We start from the raw sequence: 25,683 nt of genomic DNA, 5'->3' as shown, positions 1-25,683 counted from the left end.
CACTATGGGACTTAACATCTATGGTCATTCAGTCCCCTAGAACTTAGAACTACTTAAACCTAACTAACCTAAGGACATCACACAACACCCAGTCATCACCAGGCAGAGAAAATCCCTGACCCCGCCGGGAATCGAACCCGGGACCCCGTGCTCGGGAAGGGAGAACGCTACCGCGAGACCACGAGCTGCGGACACGGAATCAAAGCTGTGGGGACTGGTCGTGAGTCATGCTTGGGTAGGTTACTTGCCCGCGAAAGGCAAAGGTCCCGTGTTCGAGTCTCGGTCCAGCAAACAGTTTTAATCTGCCAGGAAGTTTCATATCACCGCACACTCCGCTGCAGAGTGAAAATTCCATTCCAGTTACCCAGGCTTTATACTTGAAGGTTTTGAAAAGATTGCGCAACAGTGTGCGGCGGAAGCGGCATGATTTGTGGCAGTCAGGTGACTGGCTTTTCCGTCATGACAATGCCCCTGCATGTACAGCCCTGCAGGGGTCATACTATTTCTGGTCAAGAACTGTACGACATTTCTTGACCAGAAATAGTATGACCCCTGCTCCTCACCCCTCCCCCCCCCCCTCCCCCCCAATATTCATCCGACCTTGCCAGGTGCGACATTTTTTTGTTTCCTAGAATATAAAGAGAATTCCTAGAATGTAATGGAGAGCGTTTTGCTGAAGTTGCTGAGGTGAAGAAAATATTGACAGGAGACGCTGTAAAGCAGCACCAAAGGCAAATGATGTTTAGAAAAATGGAATAAAAGATTAGAGAAGAGTATAAGTGCAAGTGGAGAATACTTCGAAGGTGATTAAAGGTTTGTGTTAAAAATTTGAATAATAAATTAAAAAGTAAGTTCGGTTTGTTTTGGATACACCCTCGTATGCGTGCTAGAGGAGGGCAAGTACCTGTCCAGCGGCGGTGTGGCAGGCAGCGAGGAAAGCTCGTAGTGGCGCAGAGGCCTCGTAGCTGCGGTGCGCCCACAGTCGATGCGTGCCCGCCGTCAGCCCCAGCATACCAAGCCACGTCAGCAGGCCTCCTGCAACACACAAGCATTCAAACAGGTAAGGGGTCGGCAGGCAGCACGAGCAAGGTTTAGCTAGTGTGTTCTCTGTGATAAGGCTATCGTATAGAAGAGCATAAGGAGTACAACAAAGAGTCCAAAAATGCACTACCCCACCACCTCTGCCTTGAAGTAAGTAAACTGTATCGGTGTGCACACTGAAGCGTCAAAAAAACTGCTATAAGAATGCGTATTCAAATATAGAAATACGTAAAGAAGCAGAATACAGCGTTACGAACGGCAATGCCTGAATGAGACAAGTGTCCGGCGCAGTTCTCAGATCGGTTACTGCTGCTACAATGGCAGGTTATCAAGATTTGAGTCTGAACACGGTGTTATAGTCGGCGCACGAGCGATGGGACACAGCATCTCCGAAGTAGCGATGAAGAGGGGATTTTCCTGAACGACCATTTCGCGAGTGTACCGTGAATATCAGAAATCCTGTAAAACATCGAATATGCGACATCGCTGAATCGTTCAACGTGGCAGAAGCGCAACCCTTCCGTGACGTGCTGCACATTTCATTGTTGGGCCATAAACAAGTGTCAGCGTGCGAACCATTCAACGAAACATCATCGGTATGGGCTTTCGGAGCCGAAGTCCCACTCATTAACCTTCATGACTGCGCGACACAAAGCTTTACCCCTCTCCTAGGCCCATCGACACCGACAATGGACTGTTGATGACTGGAAACATGTTGCCTGGTCCGACGAGTCTCTTTTGAAATTGTGTCGAGAGGATGGACGTGTACGGGTATGGAGACAACCTCATGAATCCATGGACCCTGCTTGTCAGCAAGGGACTGTTGAAGCTGGTGGAGACTCTGTAGTGGTGTGGGGCGTGTGCAGTTGGAGTGATATGGGGCCCCTGATACGTCTAGATACGACTCTGACGAGTGACACACACGTAACCATCCTGTCTGATCACCTGCATCCATTCCTGTCCGTTGTGCATTCCGACGGACTTGGGCAATTCCAGCAGGACAATGCGACACCCCACACGTCCAGAATTGCCACAGAGTGGCTCCAGCAGTACCCTTCTGAGTTTAAACACTTCCGCTGGCCACCAAACTCCTCAGACATGAACATTATTGACCATATCTGGGATGTCTTGCAACGTGGTGTTCAGAAGAAATCTCCACCCGGTCGTAATCTTACGGATTTATGGACAACCCTGCAGGATTCATTGTGTCAATTCCATCCAGCACTACTACAGACATCAATTAAGTCCATGTCACGCCGTGTAGCAGCACTTCTGCGTGCTCGCGGGGGCGCTACACGATATTAGGTAGATGTATCAGTTTCTTTGGCTCTTCAGTGCAGATACCCTATGAAGACTGTTAACTATTATTTGTTATGCAAGGATTTAGTTATTAACATTAAATTATGGCCCTACAGGCTTCAAAAGAGTGGTGGAATAGTGACACTGTAATTTAATTTGTGACGAGGTGAGATACACATGTAATGAAAGTCAAAGTTACCATAAGATCTATAGTTCATCATAAATCCGTACACAAAACAAGTGCAGTAATTGCACTGAAGTATCACACAAACGTGTTTAATAACATCGTATTCACTGACAAATTATCACAAGAACATGAAACAGTTACAAGTAATCTAGGTTGGCAGAGATTCAAGACTACATTATTAGCAATCTGCGACAGTGATTGCCAAAATTTGAGTTAGTAAAATTATGCACGCCAGATGTACGTCTTCCTCCAACTCATTAACACTCTAACGTTTACTGAGAACATTGCGACCTATATATGCCGCAGCCGATTGCAGATCTTATCATTTTTTTAAAAAACAGCATCGTTGTGTTGTCCGCCAGTGCTGCTGTCCGCAGCCACTGGTTGGTCGATGCCTGTGAATCCCCAAAAGCTACCTAATGCAAACTTTACGTCATGCTACAAATGAAGCTGCAAGATGAAATGACTACCTCTCACACCGAATACTGAGAGCAGAATTCGAAGTAATTCTCTCACTATCAGTAGACGAAATGACCTTAATTCCTCTTGTCTTCCCTCGTAACATTCGCCCCCTTCTTCGAGAGCCAGTCCTAGTCTCTAAGGCCGGTATTACACTATCAAATTTCTTTGTCCAATATCTTTGTCCAATATCTTTGTCAAAGATTTTTGATAGTGTAATAGGGACTTTGTCAAATGTCGTCCAATATTTGATTAAATCTAGGGCCTCGCTGTATATTTGATCAAAGAAACCGCTTGTCTTCTGTTCACTGCAATGTGACATGTTACCACATGGAGCGCTAGCATCACTGTAGCGTTCTGTCGTCTGTAGTGTTTTTATAACCATTGCCGGTAAATACTATTGGTGTGTGCCGACAACTACAAAATTAATAGAGATGTCTGAAGCTGATGAGGCGCTTTACAACGTGAGGCACCCTGAATACAAAAATAGATTAAGAAGATTGGAGACCTAACCTGACCTAACCTAACATAACCCTCTCCTGTAGCAAGGAATCGGAGTGTTATAGTGAGCCTGTCTTCTGAAGATGTAGCAGTTCTTAAGTGAATATTGTGCTTTGTGATAGGAGGATACACTTCATTGAACACATACAGAAATGTATGCTCATCCATTCTTAAGTAATTGATGTACGACTTGACGTCTTCCACTGTAAGCTCACGTAACAAATTTTGTTGAATGCTTTTATCGTGTCGTCGTAAAACCCACGGCTTCACCCAGATTAAATCAGTTTTTCGTTCCATAGATCCGTGCTGAGGAGAGCCTCGTGGATGTGGAACATGTCGATATTTTTTAAGCTGAAATAACAATACTAATAGTATGAATAAATACAATACATCATTTGTTTCTATTAAAAATTTCGCCAATGGAGTAGAAGGAGTTGGTCAGTAGTAAGTCTTTCAGGCTCCTTTTAAACTGATCTTTATTTCTAACTAAATTTTTTATGTTTGCTGGCAAATTATTGAAGATGAGTGTTCCTGAGTAGTGGACCCCTTTTTGAACTAAAGTAAGTGCTTTTTAAGTCCTTGTGCAGATCATTTTTGTTCCTGGTATTGTATGTATGAACTGAGTTGTTTGTTGGAAAGAGAGATATATTATTTACGACAAATTTCATTAAGAAGTAAATATACTGAGAGGCAGTAGTTAGTATACCCAGTTCTTTGAAGAGGTTTCTGCAGGAGGTCCGTGAATTTACTCCACAAATAATACGTATTACACGCTTTTGGACCTTGAAAACTTTTGTTTGACTTCAAGATTTACCCCCAAAATATTATCCCATATGACATTATGGAATGAAAGTATGCAAGCTTTTTCATTTTTATGTTGCCAGTGTCTGCTAACACTCGAATTGCAAATACAGATTTGTTAAGGCCTTTCTGCAGTTCTGTGGTGTGCTCCTCCCAACTGAATTTATTATCAAGTTGTAATCCCAGGACTTTAAGACTGTCAACCTCGTATGTATGGTTCCATTTTTCCCCCCACTTCTTTTCCGCATGTGCACACAATGCAATTGGAGTACGTAGAACTGCTGCGGTTAAATAACAAGTTGTTGTCAGCCATCTTGAACTTTGACGAAAAATTTGATGACAGTGTAATACCCCTTCTAGCGCTACGTTAAAGATCTTTGTCAAATATATTGGACGGAATATTGGATCACATCTTTGATCAAATCTTTGACAAAGAAATTTGATAGTGTAATACCGGCCTAATGAGCAGTCATCCATTGACAAATATCACTTCTCCTGGAACGTCCTTCCACTTCTCAATAATTTTCCAAAACTACAGGCCAGGTTGACCAATCAAATTTCTTGCCATCTCCTGCTGAGAGCATAGAGCCTTAAATACATATATCTTTCACAGAACCTGCGTAGTATCCACCAGTATATTGTTCCCTATCGGAAGACTGGTGCCATCTTCTCTGCGTTCTCTGCCCAAGGCTCAGCGTTACCCTCCTTCTGGGATTTTCACTATAGTTTACAGCGCCCTCACTGCAGAAAAACGCTTTAGGAACGTGGAAGCGGCAGTCATCTCATGCAGAATTCCAATTCCTCTGGGGTCGACCGGGCGGGCGCAGCGTTACCTGTTGTCTGCATTGTGTCGATTCGCGACGGCTGTCCCTTTATCCTCTCCAGTACACACAACAGCCTTTGGTGAACTCTGTCCTAGGTGGCGTTTGTGTCATCTTTTACAACCTGCATCAAGTTAATGGTGTCCTTCGGCACGCTTTGATCTGCTGTCTGTCTGTGAAATTGTCAGCCCAGACAAGCGTAATTCTCAAGAAATAAAACGCCTACAAGTACTTCATGTATTGGCAGATAAGCATTAATACAGTAAAGGAATCGATATTGTAAAAGTTACCTGAGAATTCATCCCCAGAATTCAATGGTTGGCCTGAATGCTGCATCGTGTTATTGGAAGTGGTATATCCTTGCCTTTCTCCTACCTTTGAAGCGGATTACGCAGCAACCTAACGCGGAACGTATCGTTTGATGTGAGCTCTGAAACATGGTGCAACTTGTACAGATAACGGCACAGTTGAGTCACGAGGGTAACATTTGCTAGTGGTTCAGCAGGTCAGGTAAAAAAGCAAGAAAAATGTGTGCTTCGTAAAAAGCTCGCCTTCCTTCACTATATAGTCTCCTTTGAGGGATATACACTTCTTCATCCGATCGGAAAAATAGGTTCTGTCAAACTCTGCAAAATCCTCGTTTACTGCAACTATCACTTCAATCATCTGATAAAAATTCATCCCATTAAGCCAAAGTTTCCTGTTAGGGAACAGAAAGCAGTAACTGGAGGCTAATTTGGGTGAACAGAGTGAATGAGGAACCAATTCAAAGTCCAATTCACGCAATTTCACCACTGATATTTCTGACGTGTGGGATGGTGCACTATCCTGGTGAATGAGCACTTTTTTGCGCACCAAACTTGGCTTTTATTCAGCCAACGAAAGTTTCAAACGATCCAAAAATGAAGCAACATAGACTCCAGTTATGCTTCTTTCTTTTTCCAAGTAACCTGTGAGGAGTTGTCGTTGTAGTCTTCAGTTCGAATGCTGGTTTGATGCAGATCTCCATGCTACTCTATCTTGCGTGAGCTGCTTCATCTCCAAATAACTGATGTAACCTGCATCTTCATCTTTCCGAATCTGCTTACTGTTTTCATCTATTGGTCTCCCTCTAAGATTTTTACCCCCACCCCCGCAGATCCCTCCATTATTAAACCGGTGATTCCTTGATATCTCAGAATACGTCCTATCAACAGATCTCTTCTTTTGGTCATACATGACTACATACCAGACAAATAATTTTAGAAAAGACTTCCTAACACTTAAATCTATATTCGACGTCAACAAATCTCTCTTCTTCAGAAATGCTTTTCTTGCCGTTGCCACTCTACATTTTACATCCCCTCTACTTTGGTCATCCTCAGTTATTTTACTGCTCAAATAGCAAATCTCGTTTACTACTTTGAGTGTCTCGTTTCCTAAACTAATACCCGTAGCATCACCTGATATAATTCGACTATATTACATTATCATTGTTTTGCTTTTGTTGATGTTCATCTTATATCCTCCTTTCAAGATTGTGTCCTTCCATTCAACTGCTCTTTCAAGTCCTTTCTGTCTCTGACAGCATCATAACGTCATCGGCAAACCTTAAAGTTTTTATTTCTGTTCCCTAAATTTTGATTGCTGCTCCAAATTTTACTTTGGTTTCCTTTACTGGATGATTTATTAAACTAATGGTTCAGTATTTTTCACATCAGTTAGCAACAGCTTTCTTTGGAATAGGAATTATTACATTCATCTTGAAGTCTGAGGGTACTTCGCCCGTCTCACACATCTTGCACACCAGATGGAAGAGTTTTTGGCCTTGTTTGACTTAGATCCTTTGGAGCTCTGTCCAATTCTTCTCGCAGAATCTTACACGCCATCTCATCTTTATCTTGATCCACTTCAAGTTTATCTTCAAGTTTATCTCACTTGTATAGACCATCTATATACTCTTTCCATCTTTCAGCTTCCTTCTTTGCTTTGGATTGGTTTTCCATCTGAGCTCTTGATATTCATACAGCTCCTTCTCTTTTCCCTAAAGTCCTCTTTCATTTTCCTGAAGGTGGTATCTATCTTTCCCCTAGCGAAACATGCTTCTAAATCCTTACGAGGGGGATACCAAAGAAGCCTGGCAATGAGTTGCGCTATATACGCTTTGCAGCAGGTGTTGGGTTGACAGAAGAGCCAACACCGTGTTACTCGAGGAGGCCGAAATGCACGCGTTTTAGCTCACGCAGGCTGGCGTGTGGAGGGAAGAACTATACTGATGTGAGGTCTGGAACATGACAAGGAATGAGAATTCAGAAAGCGGACGAAATTAGTTTGATACTTAACTTTAATCCATTAATCATGAACGTCGCTCATGACGATACATGATTCACAACATTATCTGTTCAGATTATAGTAACTGAATATGGCGCCTCGCTAGGTCGTAGCAAATGACGTAGCTGAAGGCTATGCTAAACTGTCGTCTCGGCAAATGAGAGCGTATGTAGACAGAGAACCATAGCTAGCAAAGTCGGCTGTAAGACTGGAGCGAGTGCTGGGGAGTGAGTCTCTCTCGACTAGACCTACCGTGTGGCGGCGCTCGGTCTGCAATCACTGATAGTGGCGACACGCGGGTCCGACGTATACTAACGGACCGCGGCCGATTTAAAGGCTACCACCTAGCAAGTGTGGTGTCTGGCGGTGACACCACAGCAGGAGTGCGCACTACATAAGCTTCGCCCAAGGTAATGGTATTCCAGGCTTCTTTGGTATCCCCCTCGTAAGGATTTAGAAGCATGTTTCACTAGAAACAAAGCAACAGTCAAGCATAGCCAATTGAAGACGTCATCCTCACCCCATCTAAAAAATGTCGTCAAGTCAAATCAGACATCAAAACATTGCTGATTTGCTTTTTTGAGTCCAAGGGCGTAGTTCAATCAGAATTTCTTCCCCCAGAGCAGATTGTCAAACAGACCTTTCATTTGGAAGTTTTAAGAAGATTGCGCAACAGTGTTCGTCAAAAAAGACGCGATTTGTGGCAGACAGGAGATAGGTTCTTCCACCATGACAATGCACCTTCACACACAGCTATCCCTGTTACATAGTTTTTAGCTAAAAATGGCATGGTTTCACTGGCCCACGCACCTCACTCGCCTGACCTGGCTCTGTGAAACTTTTTCTTGTTTCCACACATGAAAAGGGGCATGAAAGGAAACCGATCTGACAATATTGAAGAAGTCAAGAAACAAACAAGGGAGGAGTTACCAGCCATATCTAAAGTTCCAGAATGACATTTTCACTCTGCAGCAGAGTGTGCAGATTAAAACTGTCTCTCAGACAGAGACTCGAACTTGGGTCCGGCACACAGTTTTAATCAGTCAGGAAGTTTCATTTCTAAAGATGACTACAAAAAACCTTTTGAATGGTGGAGACATCGGTGGGACAAATATATTAGTTGTAATGGAGAGTATTTGGAAGGGGATAAGGTTGTTTTGCAAACAATTTGAAAATATATAGCTTTTAAAAAATAATTCTGATATTTTTAGGTACCCTCCCGTACATTTATCTTCTAGCCATTTTACAGCCGGCCGATGTGGCCGAGTGGTTCTAGGTGCTACAGTCCGGAACCGCGGTGCTGCTACGGTCGCAGGTTCGAATCCTGCCTCGGGCATGGATGTGTGTGATGTCCTTAGGAGTGCTTAGAGACATTTGACCTATTTTACACTTCCTGTCAATCTGATTTTTAAAATTTTTGTATTCCCTTTTGCCTGCTTCATTTTCTGCATTTTCATATTTTCTTCTTTCATCTATTAAATTCATATCTCTTGTTTTATATAAGGACTTGTACTAGGCCTTGTCTTTTTACCTATTTGATCCTCTGCTGCCTTGATTATTTCATCTCTTAAAGCTACCCATTCTTCTTCTACTGTACTTCTTTCCACTGTTCTTGTTAGTCGTTTCCTAATGCTCTCTCTGAAACTCGCTACAAACTGTAGTTCTTTCAGTTTTTCTAGATCCCATCTCCTTAAATTCCTACCTTTTTGCCGTTTCTTCAGTTTTAATCTATGGTTCATAACCAATAAATTGTGGTCAGAATCCACATCTGCCCCTGGAAATGTCTTACAATTTAAAACCTGGTTTCTAAGTCTCTGTCTTGTTGTTGTTGTTGTTGTTGTGGTCTTCAGTCCTGAGACTGGTTTGATGCAGCTCAATTTGAAACCTTCCAATTTCGCCAGGTCTCTTCCATGTATACAGTCTTCTTTCATGATTCTTAAACCAAGTGTTAGCGACGATTAAATTATACTCTGTGCAAAATTCTACTAGGTGGCTACCTCTTTCATTCCTTACCCGCAATCCGCATTCACCTGCTATTTTTCCTTCTCTTCCTTTTCCTGCTATTGAATTCCAGTCCCCTGTCGCTATTAAATTTTCGTCTTCCTTAACTATCTGAGTAATTTCTTTTATCTCGTCATACATTTCTTCAATCTCTTCGTCATCTGCGGAACTAGCAGGTATCTAGACTTATACAATTGAGGTGGGTGTGGGCTTCGTGTATGAGGAGTATTCTTTGGGAATCGAAAAAAACAGTGGCCTTCACCTTACCAGCTGATAAAATGGTCTTTCCCTTCTCCAGTGCACTTTCACCGGCCTTTGTCCATTGGTTTAACTGCCGCTTTAACCCTGGTGTGTAATGCCGAATCCAGGTTTCATCAACAGTCCCAGATCGGAGCCAAAGTCTTGCGCAGTGCGATTAAACTTCGCCAGACATTGTGCTGAAATGTGCTGGATAGCCTTTTAGTCATCTATGAGCAATCGTGGGACCTATCTCTCATACAGCTTCTTCACAGCCAATACTCCGTGCAGCATATTAAGCACACGCTTAGTTGAGATGCCTACAGTATCAACGATCTTACGAATTTTTATTCGGCAGTCTTGCATTACCATATCAGGGGTTTTGTCAACGGTGGCCTTAACTAACAGCTGGATCGCACTTCGTCTGCAGTGCTTGTCTAACTACTTTAAATTCATTAATCCGAAAGTAAATGGTCTTAATGCAGAGTATGGGTGAACTTCATCAAATTTTGTTTTGATTTGTGCGGCCGTCCAACTCTTCAAATAAAATATTTAATCACATTACGAAACTCCGCTTTCTCCATTTTCAGTCGCAGTCGACACACTGACCACTTCAGACGGCTGTCAACGAAGAACTGTACACAGTTCATTGTTGTGAATCTTTCTACGATCTTTGGAATGATCAAGCTTGCCAACCAAGAAGGTTGAACAAAAACTTTCCATTCTTTCATAGAAATTACCAGACTTATCAAACCACCCTCGAAAAAGCACAGCGTAAAGTTTATTTGTGGGTTTATCAATTTTAATCCATAATATGATCAGAAATATTTCAAAATATGCGCCACTGTTGTGAGACTGTAAATGGTGGCGCCATGTGTTGGTAGTGTAAGGAACTGTCTGCGTAAATATTGTCAATTTTGTCTCAGGACTTTAGTATTTTCGGATAATATTTTTTGAGTCTCAATTATTTCAAAAGTTAAACTGTACAGAAAAGCACAATGGGTGTTAAAAGCAAACAAAGTATGTAAGACATTTATTGTTATTGTATGAGAAACTGCACTAATTAGACAGAGACTTTCTTTATCGTAACAACTTTGAGAACAGTCTGTGGCAGTTGTTTCGTGGTGGTAATGGTGTGCACTATATGTACAACTGTGAGCATTCTGTGATACAATGAAATGATCGTATGGCATTGTTGGCCGGGAGGTCCCATTCGGGTTGGGCCACCAAATTTTGATCGATGAAATACATGTAGAAGAAATATTTATAACGTGGCCATATGCTGAAATGCTATAACAAGAAGTGGGCGAGTAAGTAATAATTAAAGTAACATTGCAGTAAAAGAAACGAGCAAAGACATGGAAATTATTTACGTGCCACTGAACCGCAACGTCATAACAACAATCTAGATAAGTGGTATTTACTTGCAAAGAGTAGCTTCCTACAAACAGTTTATGCTCACACACTGAAAGTAAAGAATTAAAGACAGTTTAACCAACTGACTTCCTTTTCTAACTATTTTCACAGTCCTCCATTACAAAAAAATTGGCACTCGAAAATAAAGTTTATTAGGAGCGTACTGTTTCCGTCATTGCAGTAAATTATTCGGTTTAGTAACTGCATTATGTCATCTGTATGACTAGTCATATTGAATAGTGCACGAATAGTGTATTTTAATGTGCTTGGGTAAAGGTGTGAATTATTATTGTAATTATTACGTTACTAGATTGTTATGTGAGCCAGCAGTGCAACATAACACGTGATCGATGTCGACCTTCCATTTGTCGAAGTTGTTTCATTTCATGTTAATTACAAACTGTCAGTACAGGTATACAAAAGTGCGATAATATTACTGCGCATACTGCAATTTCGTTACAGCACAACATTGTGCGGTCTGGTGCATTCATGGTGTTAACTGTCGATAAATTAACATCTTTTGTAATAAATGCCGACGGTCGCGTTGTAAACTTGAGATTTTCCGATGCACAAATCATTCTAGAGGTGAAAAGAAACGGCAAGTGACAACAAAAGCACTATGAATGACTGAGGATTGGACCTCGAATCACTAAATTTGTGGTTAGATACTTACTGAATGCAGTGAATAGTGTCTTGAAAAGAGGCTGTAAAGTGAACATCTACGGAAGAAAAATGAGAATAAAGGAATGTAGTGAAACTAAATCAGATGATGCTGACGGAATTTAAGTATTAACTGTAGTTCTCTTACTTGTCACTTCTTCTTCCGTGTGTTTTTGCTTTTAGGAAGCTTTAATTTTCGGGTACTAGTAATAGCGTTCCATAGATTTCGTGTTTGTTTTGAATAGAGTCAGAGAGAGTCCCTTTAGTCAGCTGTAGTGCCAGTAGTGCTAGTGTTTGTTTTGAATACAGTCCAGAGACAAGAAGTGTCTAGTAACCACAGTTTAGTCAGCTATCAGCCGCCTTTAGTGAATTATCAGTCTAGTTAAAAGTTGATTAACTCTCTACAGTAAATTGTTGATTTCTTAGGATGGAGAGGATGTGTGACTGCTGTATACGGACGCAGGAGAAGCTGGCCACTGTTCGCGAACAGCTAAACGTGTTGATGGCCGCGGTCAGCCGTCTTCAGGCTGCTGCCTCGGAGTGTAGCGGCAGTGGGGAGTCTGGTGCGTCGCATGTTACACCCCGGGTGTTACATGCTTCACCCACGGTCCCTGCTGTCGAGACATCTTCGCGGGTACCGGGCACGGTTGGGCCACCCTCAACCAAATGGGAGTGGCGGGTCCAGCGGCGTTCGCGGCGCACGAGGCGGAGGGTCAATGTGGAGGCTGGCCGTGTGGCATCGCCCGCTCTGCCTGTGAATGGACGTGTGGCCGCTCCTTCAGCAAGGTCCGAGCAGGCACACGGGGGGAGGGGTTTATTAGTGATTGGGAGCTCCAACGCTAGGCGGATGATGGAGCCCCTTAGGGATATAGCGAAAAGGTCGGGGAAGAAGGCCAGTGTTCACTCTGTCTGCTTGCCGGGGGGTCTCATCCGAGATGTGGAGGACGCCCTGCCGGCGGCGATAGAGAGCACTGGGTGCACCCGACTGCAAATTGTTGCTCATGTCGGCACCAATGACTCCTGCCGTCTGGGTTCAGAGGTCATCCTCAGTTCGTACAGGCGGTTGTCGGAGTTGGTGAAGGCGGAAAGTCTCGTTCGAGGGGTGGAATCTGAGCTAACTATTTGTAGTATTGTTCCCAGAACCGATCGCGGTCCTCTGGTTTGGAGCTGAGTGGAAAGCTTAAACCAGAGGCTCAGACGATTCTGCCGAGATCTGGGGGGGGGGGGGGGGGGGGGGGGGGCAAATTTCTCGACCTCCGCTATCGGGTGGAGAAATGTAGGGTCCCCCTGAATAGGTCAGGTGTGCACTACACGCAGGAAGCGGCTACAAGGGTAGCGGAGTACGTGTGGAGTGCAGGTGTGGGTTTTTTAGGTTAGGGAATTCCCTTCTTAGGCCCGACAAGACGCCTCCAGAAACTCGACAAGGTAGTAGTAGGCAAAACGCAACAGGGAATAACAATGTTAACATGGTAATAGTAAACTGCAGGAGCGTCTATAGAAAGGCCCCAGAACTGCTCTCATTAATAAACGGTCACAATACGCACATAGTACTAGGGACAGAAAGTTAGCTGAAGCCAGTTGTAAACAGTAATTAAATTCTAAACTTAAATTGGAATGTATACCGCAGAGACAGTGAAGGGGAAGGCGTGTTTATAGCGATAAAAAGTGCAATAGTATCGAAGGAAATTGACGGAGATCCGAAATGTGAAATAATTTGGGTGAATGCCACGGTTAAAGCAGGCTCAAACATGGTAATTGGATGTCTCTATAGGTCCCCTGGCTCAGCAGCTTTTGTGGCAGAACACCTGAAAGAAAATTCGGAAAATATTTCGAGAAGATTTGCCGATCATGTTATAGTTCTGGGTGGAGATTTTAATTTGCCGGATATAGACTGGGAGACTCAAACGTTTATAACGGGTGGCAGGCACAAAGAATCCAGTGAATTTTTTTAAAGTGCATTATCTGAAAACTACCTTGAGCAGTTAAACAGAGAACCGACTCGTGGCGATAACATATTAGACCTTCTGATGACAAACAGACCCGAACTACTTGAAACAGTTAACGCAGAACAGGGAATCAGCGACCATAAAGCGGTTACTGCATCGATGATTTCAGCCATAAATAGAAATATTAAAAAAGGTAGGAAGGTTTTTCTGTTTAGCAAAAGTGACAAAAAGCAGATTTCAGAGTACTTGACGGCTCAACACAAAAGTTTTGTCTCAAGTACAGATGGTGTTGAGGATCAGTGGACAAAGTTCAAAACCATCGTCCAATATGCATTAGATGAGTGTGTGCCAAGCAAGATCGTAAGAGATGGAAAAGAGCCACCGTGGTACAACAACTGAGTTAGAAAACTGCTGCGGAAGCAAAGGGAACTTCACAGCAAACATGAACATAGCCAAAGCCTTGCAGACAAACAAAAATTACGCAAAGCGAAATGTAGTGTGAGGAGGGCTATGAGAGAGGCGTTCAATGAATTCGAAAGTAAAGTACTATGTACTGACTTGGCAGAAAATCCTAAGAAATTTTGGTCTCATGTCAAAGGGTAGGTGGATCAAAACAAAATGTCCAGACACTCTGTGACCAAAATGGTACTGGAACAGAGGATGACAGACTAAAGGCCGACATACTGAATGTCTTTTTCCAAAGCTGTTTCACAGAGGAAGACTGCACTGTAGTTTATTCTCTAGATTGTCGCACAGATGACAAAATGGTAGATACAGAAATAGATGATAGAGGGACAGAAAAACAATTAAAATCGCTCAAAAGAGGAAAGGCCCCTGCACCTGATGGGATACCAGTTCGATTTTACAAAGAGTACGCGAAGGAACTTGCCCCCCTTCTTGTGCAGCGGTGTACCGTTGGTCTCTAGAAGAGCGTAGCGTTCCAAAGGATTGGAAAAGGGCACAGGTCATCCCCATTTTCAAGTAGGGACGTCCAACAGATGTGCAGAACTATAGACCTATATCTCTAACGTCGATCAGTTGTAGAATTTTGAAACACGTATTATGCTCGAGTATAATGACTTTTCTGGACACTAGAAATCTACTCTGTAGGAATCAGCATGCGTTTCGAAAAAGACGATCGTGTGAAACCCAGCTCGCGCTATTCGTCCACGAGACTCAGAGGGCCATAGACACGGGTTCCCAGGTAGATGTCGTGTTTCTTGACTTCTGCAAGGCGTTCGAAACAGTACCCCACAGTCGTTTAATGAACAAAGTAAGAGCATACGGACTATCAGACCAATTGTGTGATTGGATTGAAGAGTTCCTACATAACGGAACGCAGCAAGTCATTCTCAATGGAGAGAAGTCTTCAAAAAGTAAGAGTGATTTCAGATGTGCCCCATGGGAGTGTCGTAGGACCGTTGCTATTCACAATATACACTCCTGGAAATGGAAAAAAGAACACATTGACACCGGTGTGTCAGACCCACCATACTTGCTCCGGACACTGCGAGAGGGCTGTACAAGCAATGATCACACGCACGGCACAGCGGACACACCAGGAACCGCGGTGTTGGCCGTCGAATGGCGCTAGCTGCGCAGCATTTGTGCACCGCCGCCGTCAGTGTCAGCCAGTTTGCCGTGGCATACGGAGCTCCATCGCAGTCTTTAACACTGGTAGCATGCCGCGACAGCGTGGACGTGAACCGTATGCGCAGTTGACGGACTTTGAGCGAGGGCGTATAGTGGGCATGCGGGAGGCCGGGTGGACGTACCGCCGAATTGCTCAACACGTGGGGCATGCGGTCTCCACAGTACATCGATGTTGTCGCCAGTGGTCGGCGGAAGGTGCACGTGCCCGTCGACCTGGGACCGGACCGCAGCGACGCACGGATGCACGCCAAGACCGTAGGATCCTACGCAGTGCCGTAGGGGACCGCACCGCCACTTCCCAGCAAATTAGGGACACTGTTGCTCCTGGGGTATCGGCGAGGACCATTCGCAACCGTCTCCATGAAGCTGGGCTACGGTCCCGCACACCGTTAGGCCGTCTTCCGCTCACGCCCCAACATCGTGCAGCCCGCCTCCAGTGGTGTCGCGACAGGCGTGAATGGAGGGACGAATGGAGACGTGTCGTCTTCAGCGATGAGAGTCGCTTCTGCCTTGGTGCCAATGATGGTCGTATGCGTGTTTGGCGCCGAGCAGGTGAGCGCCACAATCAGGACTGCATACGACCGAGTTACACAGGGCCAACACCCGGCATCATGGTGTGGGGAGCGATCTCCTACACTAGCCGTACACCACTGGTGATCGTCGAGGGGACACTGAATAGTGCACGGTACATCCAAACCGTCATCGAACCCATCGTTCTACCATTCCTAGACCGGCAAGGGAACTTGCTGTTCCAACAGGACAATGCACGTCAGCATGTATCCCGTGCCACCCAACGTGCTCTAGAAGGTGTAAGTCAACTACCCTGGCCAGCAAGATCTCTGGATCTGTCCCCCATTGAGCATGTTTGGGACTGGATGAAGCGTCGTCTCACGCGGTCTGCACGTCCAGCACGAACGCTGGTCCAACTGAGGCGCCAGGTGGAAATGGCATGGCAAGCCGTTCCACAGGACTACATCCAGCATCTCTACGATCGTCTCCATGGGAGAATAGCAGCATGCATTGCTGCGAAAGGTGGATATACACTGTACTAGTGCCGACATTGTGCATGCTCTGTTGCCTGTGTCTATGTGCCTGTGGTTCTGTCAGTGTGATCATGTGATGTATCTGACCCCAGGAATGTGTCAATAAAGTTTCCCCTTCCTGGGACAATGAATTCACGGTGTTCTTATTTCAATTTCCAGGAGTGTACATAAATGACCTTGTGGATAACATCGGAGGTTCACTGAGGCTTTTTGCGGATGATGCTGTGGTATATCGAGAGGTTGTAACAATGGAAAATTGTACTGAAATGCAGGAGGATCTGCAACGAATTGACGCACGGTGCAGGGAATGGCAATTGAATCTCAATGTAGACAAGTGTAATGTGCTGCGAATACATAGAAAGAAAGATCCTTTATCATTTAGCTACAATATAGCAGGTCAGCAATTGGAAACAGTTAATTCCATAAATTATCTGGGAGTAGGCATTAGGAGTGATTTAAAATGGAATGATCATATAAAGTTGATGGTCGGTAATGCAGATGCCAGACTGAGATTCATTGGAAGAATCCTAAGGAAATTCAATCTGAAAACAAGGGAAGTAGGTTACAGTACACTTGTTCGCCCACTGCTTGAATATTGCTCACCAGTGTGGGATCCGTACCAGATACGATTGATAGGAGAGATAGAGAAGATCCAACAGAGAGCAACGCGCTTCGTTACAGGATCATTTAGTAATCGCGAAAGCGTTACGGAGATGATAGATAAACTCCAGTGGAAGACTCTGCAGGAGAGACGCTCAGTAGCTCGGTACGGGCTTTTGTTGAAGTTCCGAGAACATACCTTCACCGAGGAGTTAAGTAGTATATTGCTCCCTCCTACGTATATCTCGCGAAGAGACCACGAGGATAAATTCAGAGAGATTAGAGGCCACACAGAGGCATACCGACAATCTTTCTTTCCACGAACAATACGAGACTGGAATAGAAGGGAGAACCGATAGAGGTACTCAAAGTACCCTCCGCCACACACCGTCAGGTGACTTGTTGAGTATGGATGTAGATGTAGATTGGGAAATGAGACACAGAAAGCAGTAGACGAATCTTGCTATGTAGACAATAGAATCTGACTGTGGCCGAAGCAGAGAGGTTAGAAAACAGGTTTTCTGAAAAAGATAAATTCAGTAACATCGAATTTAGATTGAAGTGTTAGTAAGTCTTTTCTGAGGGTTTTGACTGTAGAGTAGCCTTATATGAAAGTGAAATGTGGACGCTAAACTGACAAGAAAGGAATAAAAGGTTTAAAAACATTGCGCTGCAGAAGAATGCGGAAGATTAGAAAATAATTTTCGCATAATAGGTCACTGCCGAGTAATACGACTGGATGGAACTCGAACCACATACATGGACAGAACTGCTACAGTATAGAACAGAAGGTAACTGAAACAAATACGCAGTGAGGCGAACAGGAATGACGCCTTTATCCAAATACTGTAATTACAATGAATCCAAGTTGGTGAGGAGTTCTTGCGGTTAGGGGTTCCAGTCCTCCTCCAGCGCAATTGCCAACTGCTGGATGGTCGCTGGTGCAGTACGTCTCCCCAACGCATCCCCAGACGTGCTCGATGAGATTTAAGGCGGGGAAATGGGCAGGCCAGTCCATTCGCCGAATATCCTCTCGTTCCAAGAGCTCCTCAGAGTGCGCTGTTCGATGCAGTCGCACGCTATCGTCCACAAAAATGAAGTCATGACCGAATGCACCCTTGAAAAGACGCACATGAGGCAGGAGAACACTGTCACAATAACTTCCAATGGTGAGTGTACCGTATTCAAAGATTTCGAGGTCAGTACGCCAATCAAACACTATTCCTCTATACACCTCTCTATGCACCTAACACGTGGACCACCAAAACAATCACGTCCATCAATGTTCCTGAATGCATTACGTATTCCTACCTCACGCCGTATGAGGGCACGTCCAGAATCACTACTCAGACTGAATTTGCTCTCATGCCGGAAGGGCACGCGCTTCCACGCCTCGTCGGACCTGTCCCCTTGCTATGGGTACTGTCGCAAACGGTGCCGTCGATGTGCGGGTGTCGACGGAACGCAATGTACTGGTCGTCAGGCTCAGACGCCACTCCTATGCAGTCACCGAGCCATTGGGAACAGTGAGATTGCGATTGCCTTGCAGTCCTGTTAAATGTACACTACTAGCCATTAAAATTGCTACACCAAGAAGAAATGCAGATGATAAACGGGTATTCATTGGACAAATATATTATACTAGAACTGACATGTGATTACATTTTCACGCAATTTGGGTGCATAGATCCTGAGAAATCAGTACCCAGAACAACCAGCTCTGGCCGTGATAACGGTCTTAATACGCCTGGGCATTGAGTCAAACAGAGCTTGGATGGTGTGTACAGGTACAGCTGCCCATGTAGCTTCAACAAGATACCACAGTTCATCAAGAGTAGTTCAAATGGTTCAAATGGCTCTGAGCACTATGGGATTCAACTGCTGAGGTCATTAGTCCCCTAGAACTTAGAACTAGTTAAACCTAACTAACCTAAGGACATCACAAACATCCATGCCCGAGGCAGGATTCGAACCTGCGACCGTAGCGGTCTTGCGGTCAAGAGTAGTGACTGGCGTATTGTGACGAGCCAGTTGCGCGGCCACCATTGATCAGACGTTTTCAATTGGTGAGAGATCTGGAGAATGTGCTGTCGAGGACAGCAGTCGAACATTTTCTGTATCCAGAAAGGCCCGTACAGGACCTGCAACAAGCGGTCGTGCATTATCATGCTGAAATGTAGGGTTTCGCAGGGATCGAATGAAGGGTAGCGCCACGGGTCGTAACACATCTGAAATGTAACGTCCACTGTTCAAAGTGTCGTCAATGCGAACAAGAGGTGACCGAGACGTGAAACCAATGGCACCCCATACCATCACGCCGGGTGCTACGCCAGTATGGCGATGATGAATACACGCTTCCAATGTCCGTTCACCGCGATGTCGCCACACGGATGCGACCATCATGATGCTGTAAACAGAACCTGGATTCATCCGAAAAAATGACGTTTTGCCATTCGCGCACCCAGGTTCGTCGTTGAGCACACCATCGCAGGCGCTCCGGTCTGTGATGCAGTGTTAAGGGTAACCGCAGCCATGGTCTCCGAGCTGATAGTCCATGCTGCTGCAAACGTCGTCGAACTGTTCGTGCAGATGGTTGTTGTCTTCCAAACGACCCCATCTGTTGACTCAGGGATCGAGACGTGCCTGCACGATCCGTTACAGCCATGCGGATAAGATGGTTATCATCTCGACTGCTAGTGATGCGAGGCCGTTGGGATCCAGCACGGCGTTCCTTATTACCCTCCTGAACCCACCAATTCCATTTTCTGCTAACAGTCATTGGATCTCGACCAACGCGAGCAGCAATGTCGCGATACGATAAACCGCAATCGCAATAGGCTACAATCCGACCTTTATCAAAGTGGGAAACGTGATGGTACGCATTTCTCCTCCTTACACGAGGCATCACAACAACGTTTCACCAGGCAACGTCGGTCAACTGCTGTTTGTGTATGAGAAATCGGTTGGAAACTTTCCTCATGTCAGCACGCTGTAGGTGTCGCCACCGACGCCAACCTTGTGTGAATGCTCTGAAAAGCTAATCATTTGTATATCACAGCATCTTCTTCCTGTCGGTTAAATTTCGCGTCTGTAGCACGTCATCTTCGTGGTGTAGCAATTTTAATGGCCAGTAGTGTAGTTGTAACTGCACCCGCTATTTTTCGTGGATCCTCTCTTGCAGCAGGCAAAAGAAATACGCAGTGAGACGAACAGAAATGACACCTTTATTCAATGAAACCAAGTTGGTGATAAGTTCTTGTGGTTAGACATTCCATTCGTCCTTCAGCGCGGTTCATCTGCTGCAGAAAGTGACTCTGACCGACCACCTTCTGTCCTTCAGGCAGCAGTGCCACTGGTTCTAAACGCTCCCCAACCACATGAAACAATGCTGTCAGAAATACCAAACTCCTGGGCTACACTCGTCACACTTTGTTCTTCTTGCAATTTCCCGATTAAAAAAAAATGTCGTGTGACGATGGCCTCCCGTCGGGTAGACCGTTCGCCTGGGTCAAGAATTTCGATTTGACGTCACTTTGGTGACTTGCGCGTCGATGGGGATGAAATGGTGATGATTAGGACAACACAACACCCAGTCCCTGAGCGGAGAAAATCTCTGACCCAGCCGGGAATCGAACCCGAGCCCTTAGGATTGACAGTCCGTCGCGCTGACCACTTTTTTTTTTTTGTTGATCTCATTTTTGTTCTATTTTGTTCGTTGTATATATTCGGGGCGGACGTCTCATGACACCCGTTCAGGTTGTTCGTTAATCCGTTCACTCAGTTTTTTTATTACAGAGGGTAGCTAACCCGCTGACCGAACACGCTGAGCTACCGTGTCGGCACCACTCAGCTACGGGGGCGGACAATGTCCCGATGATTCCTCTCTATGTGAATTCATACAAAAGTTGTCTCTGGGTCATAATATAATGAAGAACACCACCACAGTGCACCGTAACTGCTTGCTGATTGACTGTATTTTCCTCCTTCAACTGCCTCGTGTTGTGGAGCCTGCCTCATTTGGCGCTATAGCCACGCTTAGCACAAGCCATGTGACATCAATGCTTTCTGTGCACGACTGGGAGACCTCCAGCAACAGAGCAACATGCTTCCGCACTGCCAAGTAATTCATATGTTATGGATTGTTATCTATCTCTTCTTTACGTTTTGCTGAAAAATATACGGGTATCTAAACCACTGGATCGATTTCAACGAAACTTTGTGTGGAAAGAAGTACTTTGGAGGCGAAAAGATCCTCCTATTGGTGAGGGGGGGTGGTTATTACCACATTACTAGCAGCAAACTCGCCTTATTTACTTTTGGACACAGATTTTCAGCTCGGTACACTGGCGACCGACTTTTCAAATACCAGGACTGGAACTTTAATAGTGGCAACTATTTATTTACAGCTCGTACAAAATAGATACGTGTTTCAAAGTTTTACTGACCTTCAAAGTAGTCACCAGCATTATGTACAACCCGTTGCCAGCGATGTGGAAGTCGTAGGATACTCTTAGCTGTGCCAGTTGTGTTGACAGTTCGAGCGGCGCGGTCTGTTGCCCATCGAATTTGTAGCAGTTCTGAAGCGAATGCCGTGAAGTGTTTCCTTCAGTTTAGAAATCGAGTTGAACTCACGACGGCTTAAGTCAGGGGAGTGCAGTAGGTGGCATAGCACTTAGCAACCCCATCAGTCAAACAAATCAGTAACAGCTTGCACTGTACGTGTTTGAGCATTGTCCTGCAAAATGATGGTCAGGTCCTGCAGAAAGTGTCATCCACTTCTGTCTCTAAGCTGGTCGTAGGTTGAGTTCCAAAAATGAACAGCATAGAGAAAGACGTAATAGCACTTTCTGCGGGACCTGACCATCAGTTTGCAGGACAATGCTCAAACACGTACAGTGCAAGCTGTTACTGATTTGTTTGACTGATGGGGCTGCTAAGTGCTACACCACCTACTGCACTGCCCTGACTTAAGCCCTCGTCAGTTCAGCTCGATTTCTAAACTGAAGCCAGCCGCGGTGGCCGAGCGGTTCTAGGCGCTTCAGTCCGGAACCGCGCGACTGCTACAGTCGCAGGTTCGAATCCTGCCACAGGCACGGGTGTGTGTGATGTCCTTAGGTTAGTTAGGTTTAAGTAGTCCTAAGTTCTAAGGGGACTGATGACCTCAGATGTTAAGTCCCATAGTGCTCAGAGCCATTTGAACCATCTAAATTGAAGGAAACACTACACGGCATTCGCTTCAGAACTGCTACAAATTCGTCGGGCAATAGGCCGCGGCGCTCGAACTGTCAACACAACTGACGCTGCCAAGAGTATCGTTCGACTTCCACATCGCTGGCAACGGGTTATACATAATGCTGGTGACTTCTTTGAAGGTCAGTAAAACTTTGAAACACGCATCTATTTTGTACGAGCTGTAAATAAATAGTTGCCACTATTAAATTTCTCAACCCTCGTATTTACTGTACACAGGAACGGAGACTGGGGCTCGTTCGTGCACGGGGCTTCGTTTACAGACAATCAGGGTAACTTGTTACCAGTCAGGATATCTTTGTACCACTTATTACTTTTGTCTCAAATCATTACTGCTTCACCTACTTGTACTATTTATTACTAAAAGTTTCAGTTTTATTACCTCTGTGGTTTCTAATTCGTATTTCAGTTGTCCTTCCATCTTCTTACAAGCTCTCAGGCTTGTGATTATGCTTTAATTGCAATGGCTCTGAAGAGAGTTTCTGGCGACAGTGATTTAACTCGAACAGAGCCAGGTCTATACAAATATCTTGATATTTCAAAGTAAACCTGCAATACTGAATCAACACTATTTTGTTTTTGGTTCCTGTCAACACCTGATTTTCTCCTTGGATGATCTAAATTTACCCAGAGTATTACATATACTACGTTTTTTAATACTGGTCTAGAGTTACCCTAAATGACAGTACAACTTTGTAACAATATTAAAATAGAAATTTTACTCTAATAGGGCATACTTAGCGTACATTTTCACTTTGCCAAGCATTAACTAACTATAGATGCAAATTGTTACAATATCTGATGTGATATGTAACTTAATTTTTATCCAGTATTTTCAAAAAAATGGAAAAAAAGCTGTACAAAGCTACCTCAATTGACTGTACGCAGAGTACTTTTGTTTAGAATCATTCTTGCTATCTGACAACGGAAGGTTAGTAATTCCCTGAGGGCTTTCACCATGAAGGTACGTAAAGTGCCCTCCGCCACACACCGTTGGGTGGCTTGCGGAGTATCAATGTAGATGTAGACAATGTAGAATGTAGAAGGCATAATTAAGGGAAGATGTCGCTACAGACTTATCCTGTACGTTGCTTTGAAGCCGACGCTGCCATATTGGATGCCCCTAAGCATTTTCAGACGTTTTTTTGGCATTAAGTGCAGTTTCACCTCCTACTACCACGCGTTTAGCCTCGTTAATGCAACTTTGTTTCTGTTATGCGTTTCGACACACAATAAAAAACTAAAGTGTGTTTCAAAAAGAGCGCCTGTTTTGAAACGGCTGGTAAGTTTTTGATTGCCGGTTGGCGACATTATTTTGATTCGTTTCTATTTCCAGGAACATTTCTCACATTCGGAGTCTAACCATGGAACAGTTCACTTGTGCGCAACGTATGCTAATCGTAAGAACGTTTTATCAGAATGGAGAAATTTAAAGCAGCAACTGACAGGCGACTTCCCGCGGATCTAGGGCGTAATGAGGCACCGAATGAATCAACAGTTCGTAGACTTGTGAAAAGGTTCTTTGAGACAGATTCAACAGTAAACCTTAAAAGTCGTTGACGTCGTCGTTCTGGCCGAAGTGAGCAGAGTATTGCGGTGGTTCGTGACTGTGTAGCTATTAGCCCAATGAAATCAATTCGTCACTGTTCCCAACAACTGGGTTTAAGCTGTTCTTCAGTACGGAGAATTCTCCGGTACGATTTCCATTACCACTCCTATGAAATTCAGTTGACGCAGCAGCTGAAAATGATGAACCATCAGAAGAGACTGCAGTTTGTTGACTGGATTATGAGAGGACGACAGCTTCGCAAAAAATCATCTTCAGTGATGAAGCACACTTCCACTTACATGGTTTTTTGAATAGCAGAACTGCCGTATCTGGCGGCTAGAAAACCCTTGCATGATTCTAGGCAGGGACACTCACCCACAACGAGTGACAATTTGGTGCCGCTTTTGCTCTGGCAGCGTCATCAGCCCCTATTTTTTAAAGATTAGGCAGGACAAGTTGTGACAGTCAATGGACACCTATACTGTACGATGATAAGGGAGTTCTGTGGATTCATTTGCATGGAATGGGCATTGAAGATTTGTGGTTTCAGCACGATATTGCTACCTGCCTTACTTCCCGCGAGACAATTCAGTTGCTCCATGAACGGTTCCTAGATCGCCTCATTTCGCGCACTGCTGATAATCAATGGCCACCAAGGTCATGTGACTTACTTCAGTTTGAGTTTTTGTCTGGGGTCATCTTAAGTTGATGGTATATGCCAATAAACCTCGAAACATCCATGACTTGAAAGAGGACATTCGACGAGTTGTCAACGAAATGGATGTGGAAACTTGTCGTGCAGTCATAGTGAATTTCTTGGGCAGAGTTCTTGCTTGCCAGGCATATGCCTCATATTTTTCATACATAAAACGTTAAGGTGGATGAACATGTTTACGTATCTTGTTTGTATTTTTTGCGAAAATAAACTTCTTGTTTTGATTTATCAAAACCCGTGCTCTTTTTGAACCACCCTGTATGTAACGTGGCGAGGAAACTGATGCTCGGTGTATGACCTCTTCCCGAAAATGTAGGAAACATATACTGAAGGAAAAAAATCGCAACACCAAAAAACAATTAATATAGAGTAATGAAATTTCGTAAATACATACACTACTGGCCATTAAAATTGCTACAACAAGAAGAAATGCAGATGATAAAAGGGTATTCATAAGACAAATATATTATACTAGAACTGACATGTGATTACATTTTCACGCAATTTGGGTGCATAGATCCTGAGAAATCAGTACACAGAACAACCACCTCTGGCCGTAATAACGGCCTTGATACGCCTGGGCATTGAGTCAAATAGAGCTTGGATGGCGTGTACAGTTACAGCTGCCCATGCAGCTTCAACACGATACCACAGTTCATCAAGAGTAGTGACTGGCGTATTGTGACGAGCCAGTTACTCGGCCACCATTTACCAAACGTTTTCAGTTGGTGAGAGATCTGGAGAATGTGCTGGCCAGGCTAGCAGTCGAACATTTTCTGTATCCAGAAAGGCCCGTACAGGACCTGCAACATGCGGTCGTGCATTATCTTGCCGAAATGTAGGGTTTCGCAGGGATCGAATGAAGGGTAGAGCCACGGGTCGTAACACATCTGAAATGTAACGTCCACTGTTCAAAGTGCCGTCAATGCGAAGAAGAGGTGATACGCCAGTATGGCGATGATGAATACACACTTCCAATGTGCGTTCACCGCAATGTCACCGAACACGGATGCGACCATCATGATGCTGTAAACAGAACCTGGATTCATCCGAAAAAATGACGTTTTGCCATTCGTGTACCCAGGTTCGTCGTTGAGTACACCATCGCAGGCGCTCTTGTCTGTGATGCAGCGTCAAGGGTAGCCTCAGCCATGGTCTCCGAGCTGATAGTCCATGCTGCTGCAAACGTCGTCG

At 44.5% G+C, this 25,683-nt stretch overlaps 1 protein-coding gene across 1 annotated transcript in view; it reads right to left on the bottom strand.

The window, feature by feature from the left end:
* The window catches only part of LOC126455830 (acyl-CoA Delta-9 desaturase-like), a 155,863-nt gene that overhangs the window by 60,809 nt on the left and 69,371 nt on the right, over positions 1 to 25,683 (bottom strand). The window contains exon 3 of the mRNA XM_050091591.1: positions 905 to 1,035. Coding sequence (XP_049947548.1) covers positions 905 to 1,035 — 131 coding nt within the window. The remainder of the gene's footprint in view (positions 1 to 904; positions 1,036 to 25,683) is intronic.

Source organism: Schistocerca serialis, chromosome 2, assembly GCF_023864345.2.
Source record: "Schistocerca serialis cubense isolate TAMUIC-IGC-003099 chromosome 2, iqSchSeri2.2, whole genome shotgun sequence".
NCBI classification, from domain to species: domain Eukaryota; kingdom Metazoa; phylum Arthropoda; class Insecta; order Orthoptera; family Acrididae; genus Schistocerca; species Schistocerca serialis.
The sequence above is the reverse complement of the archived record's forward strand: the minus strand, read 5'-3'. Positions and strand labels throughout refer to the sequence as shown.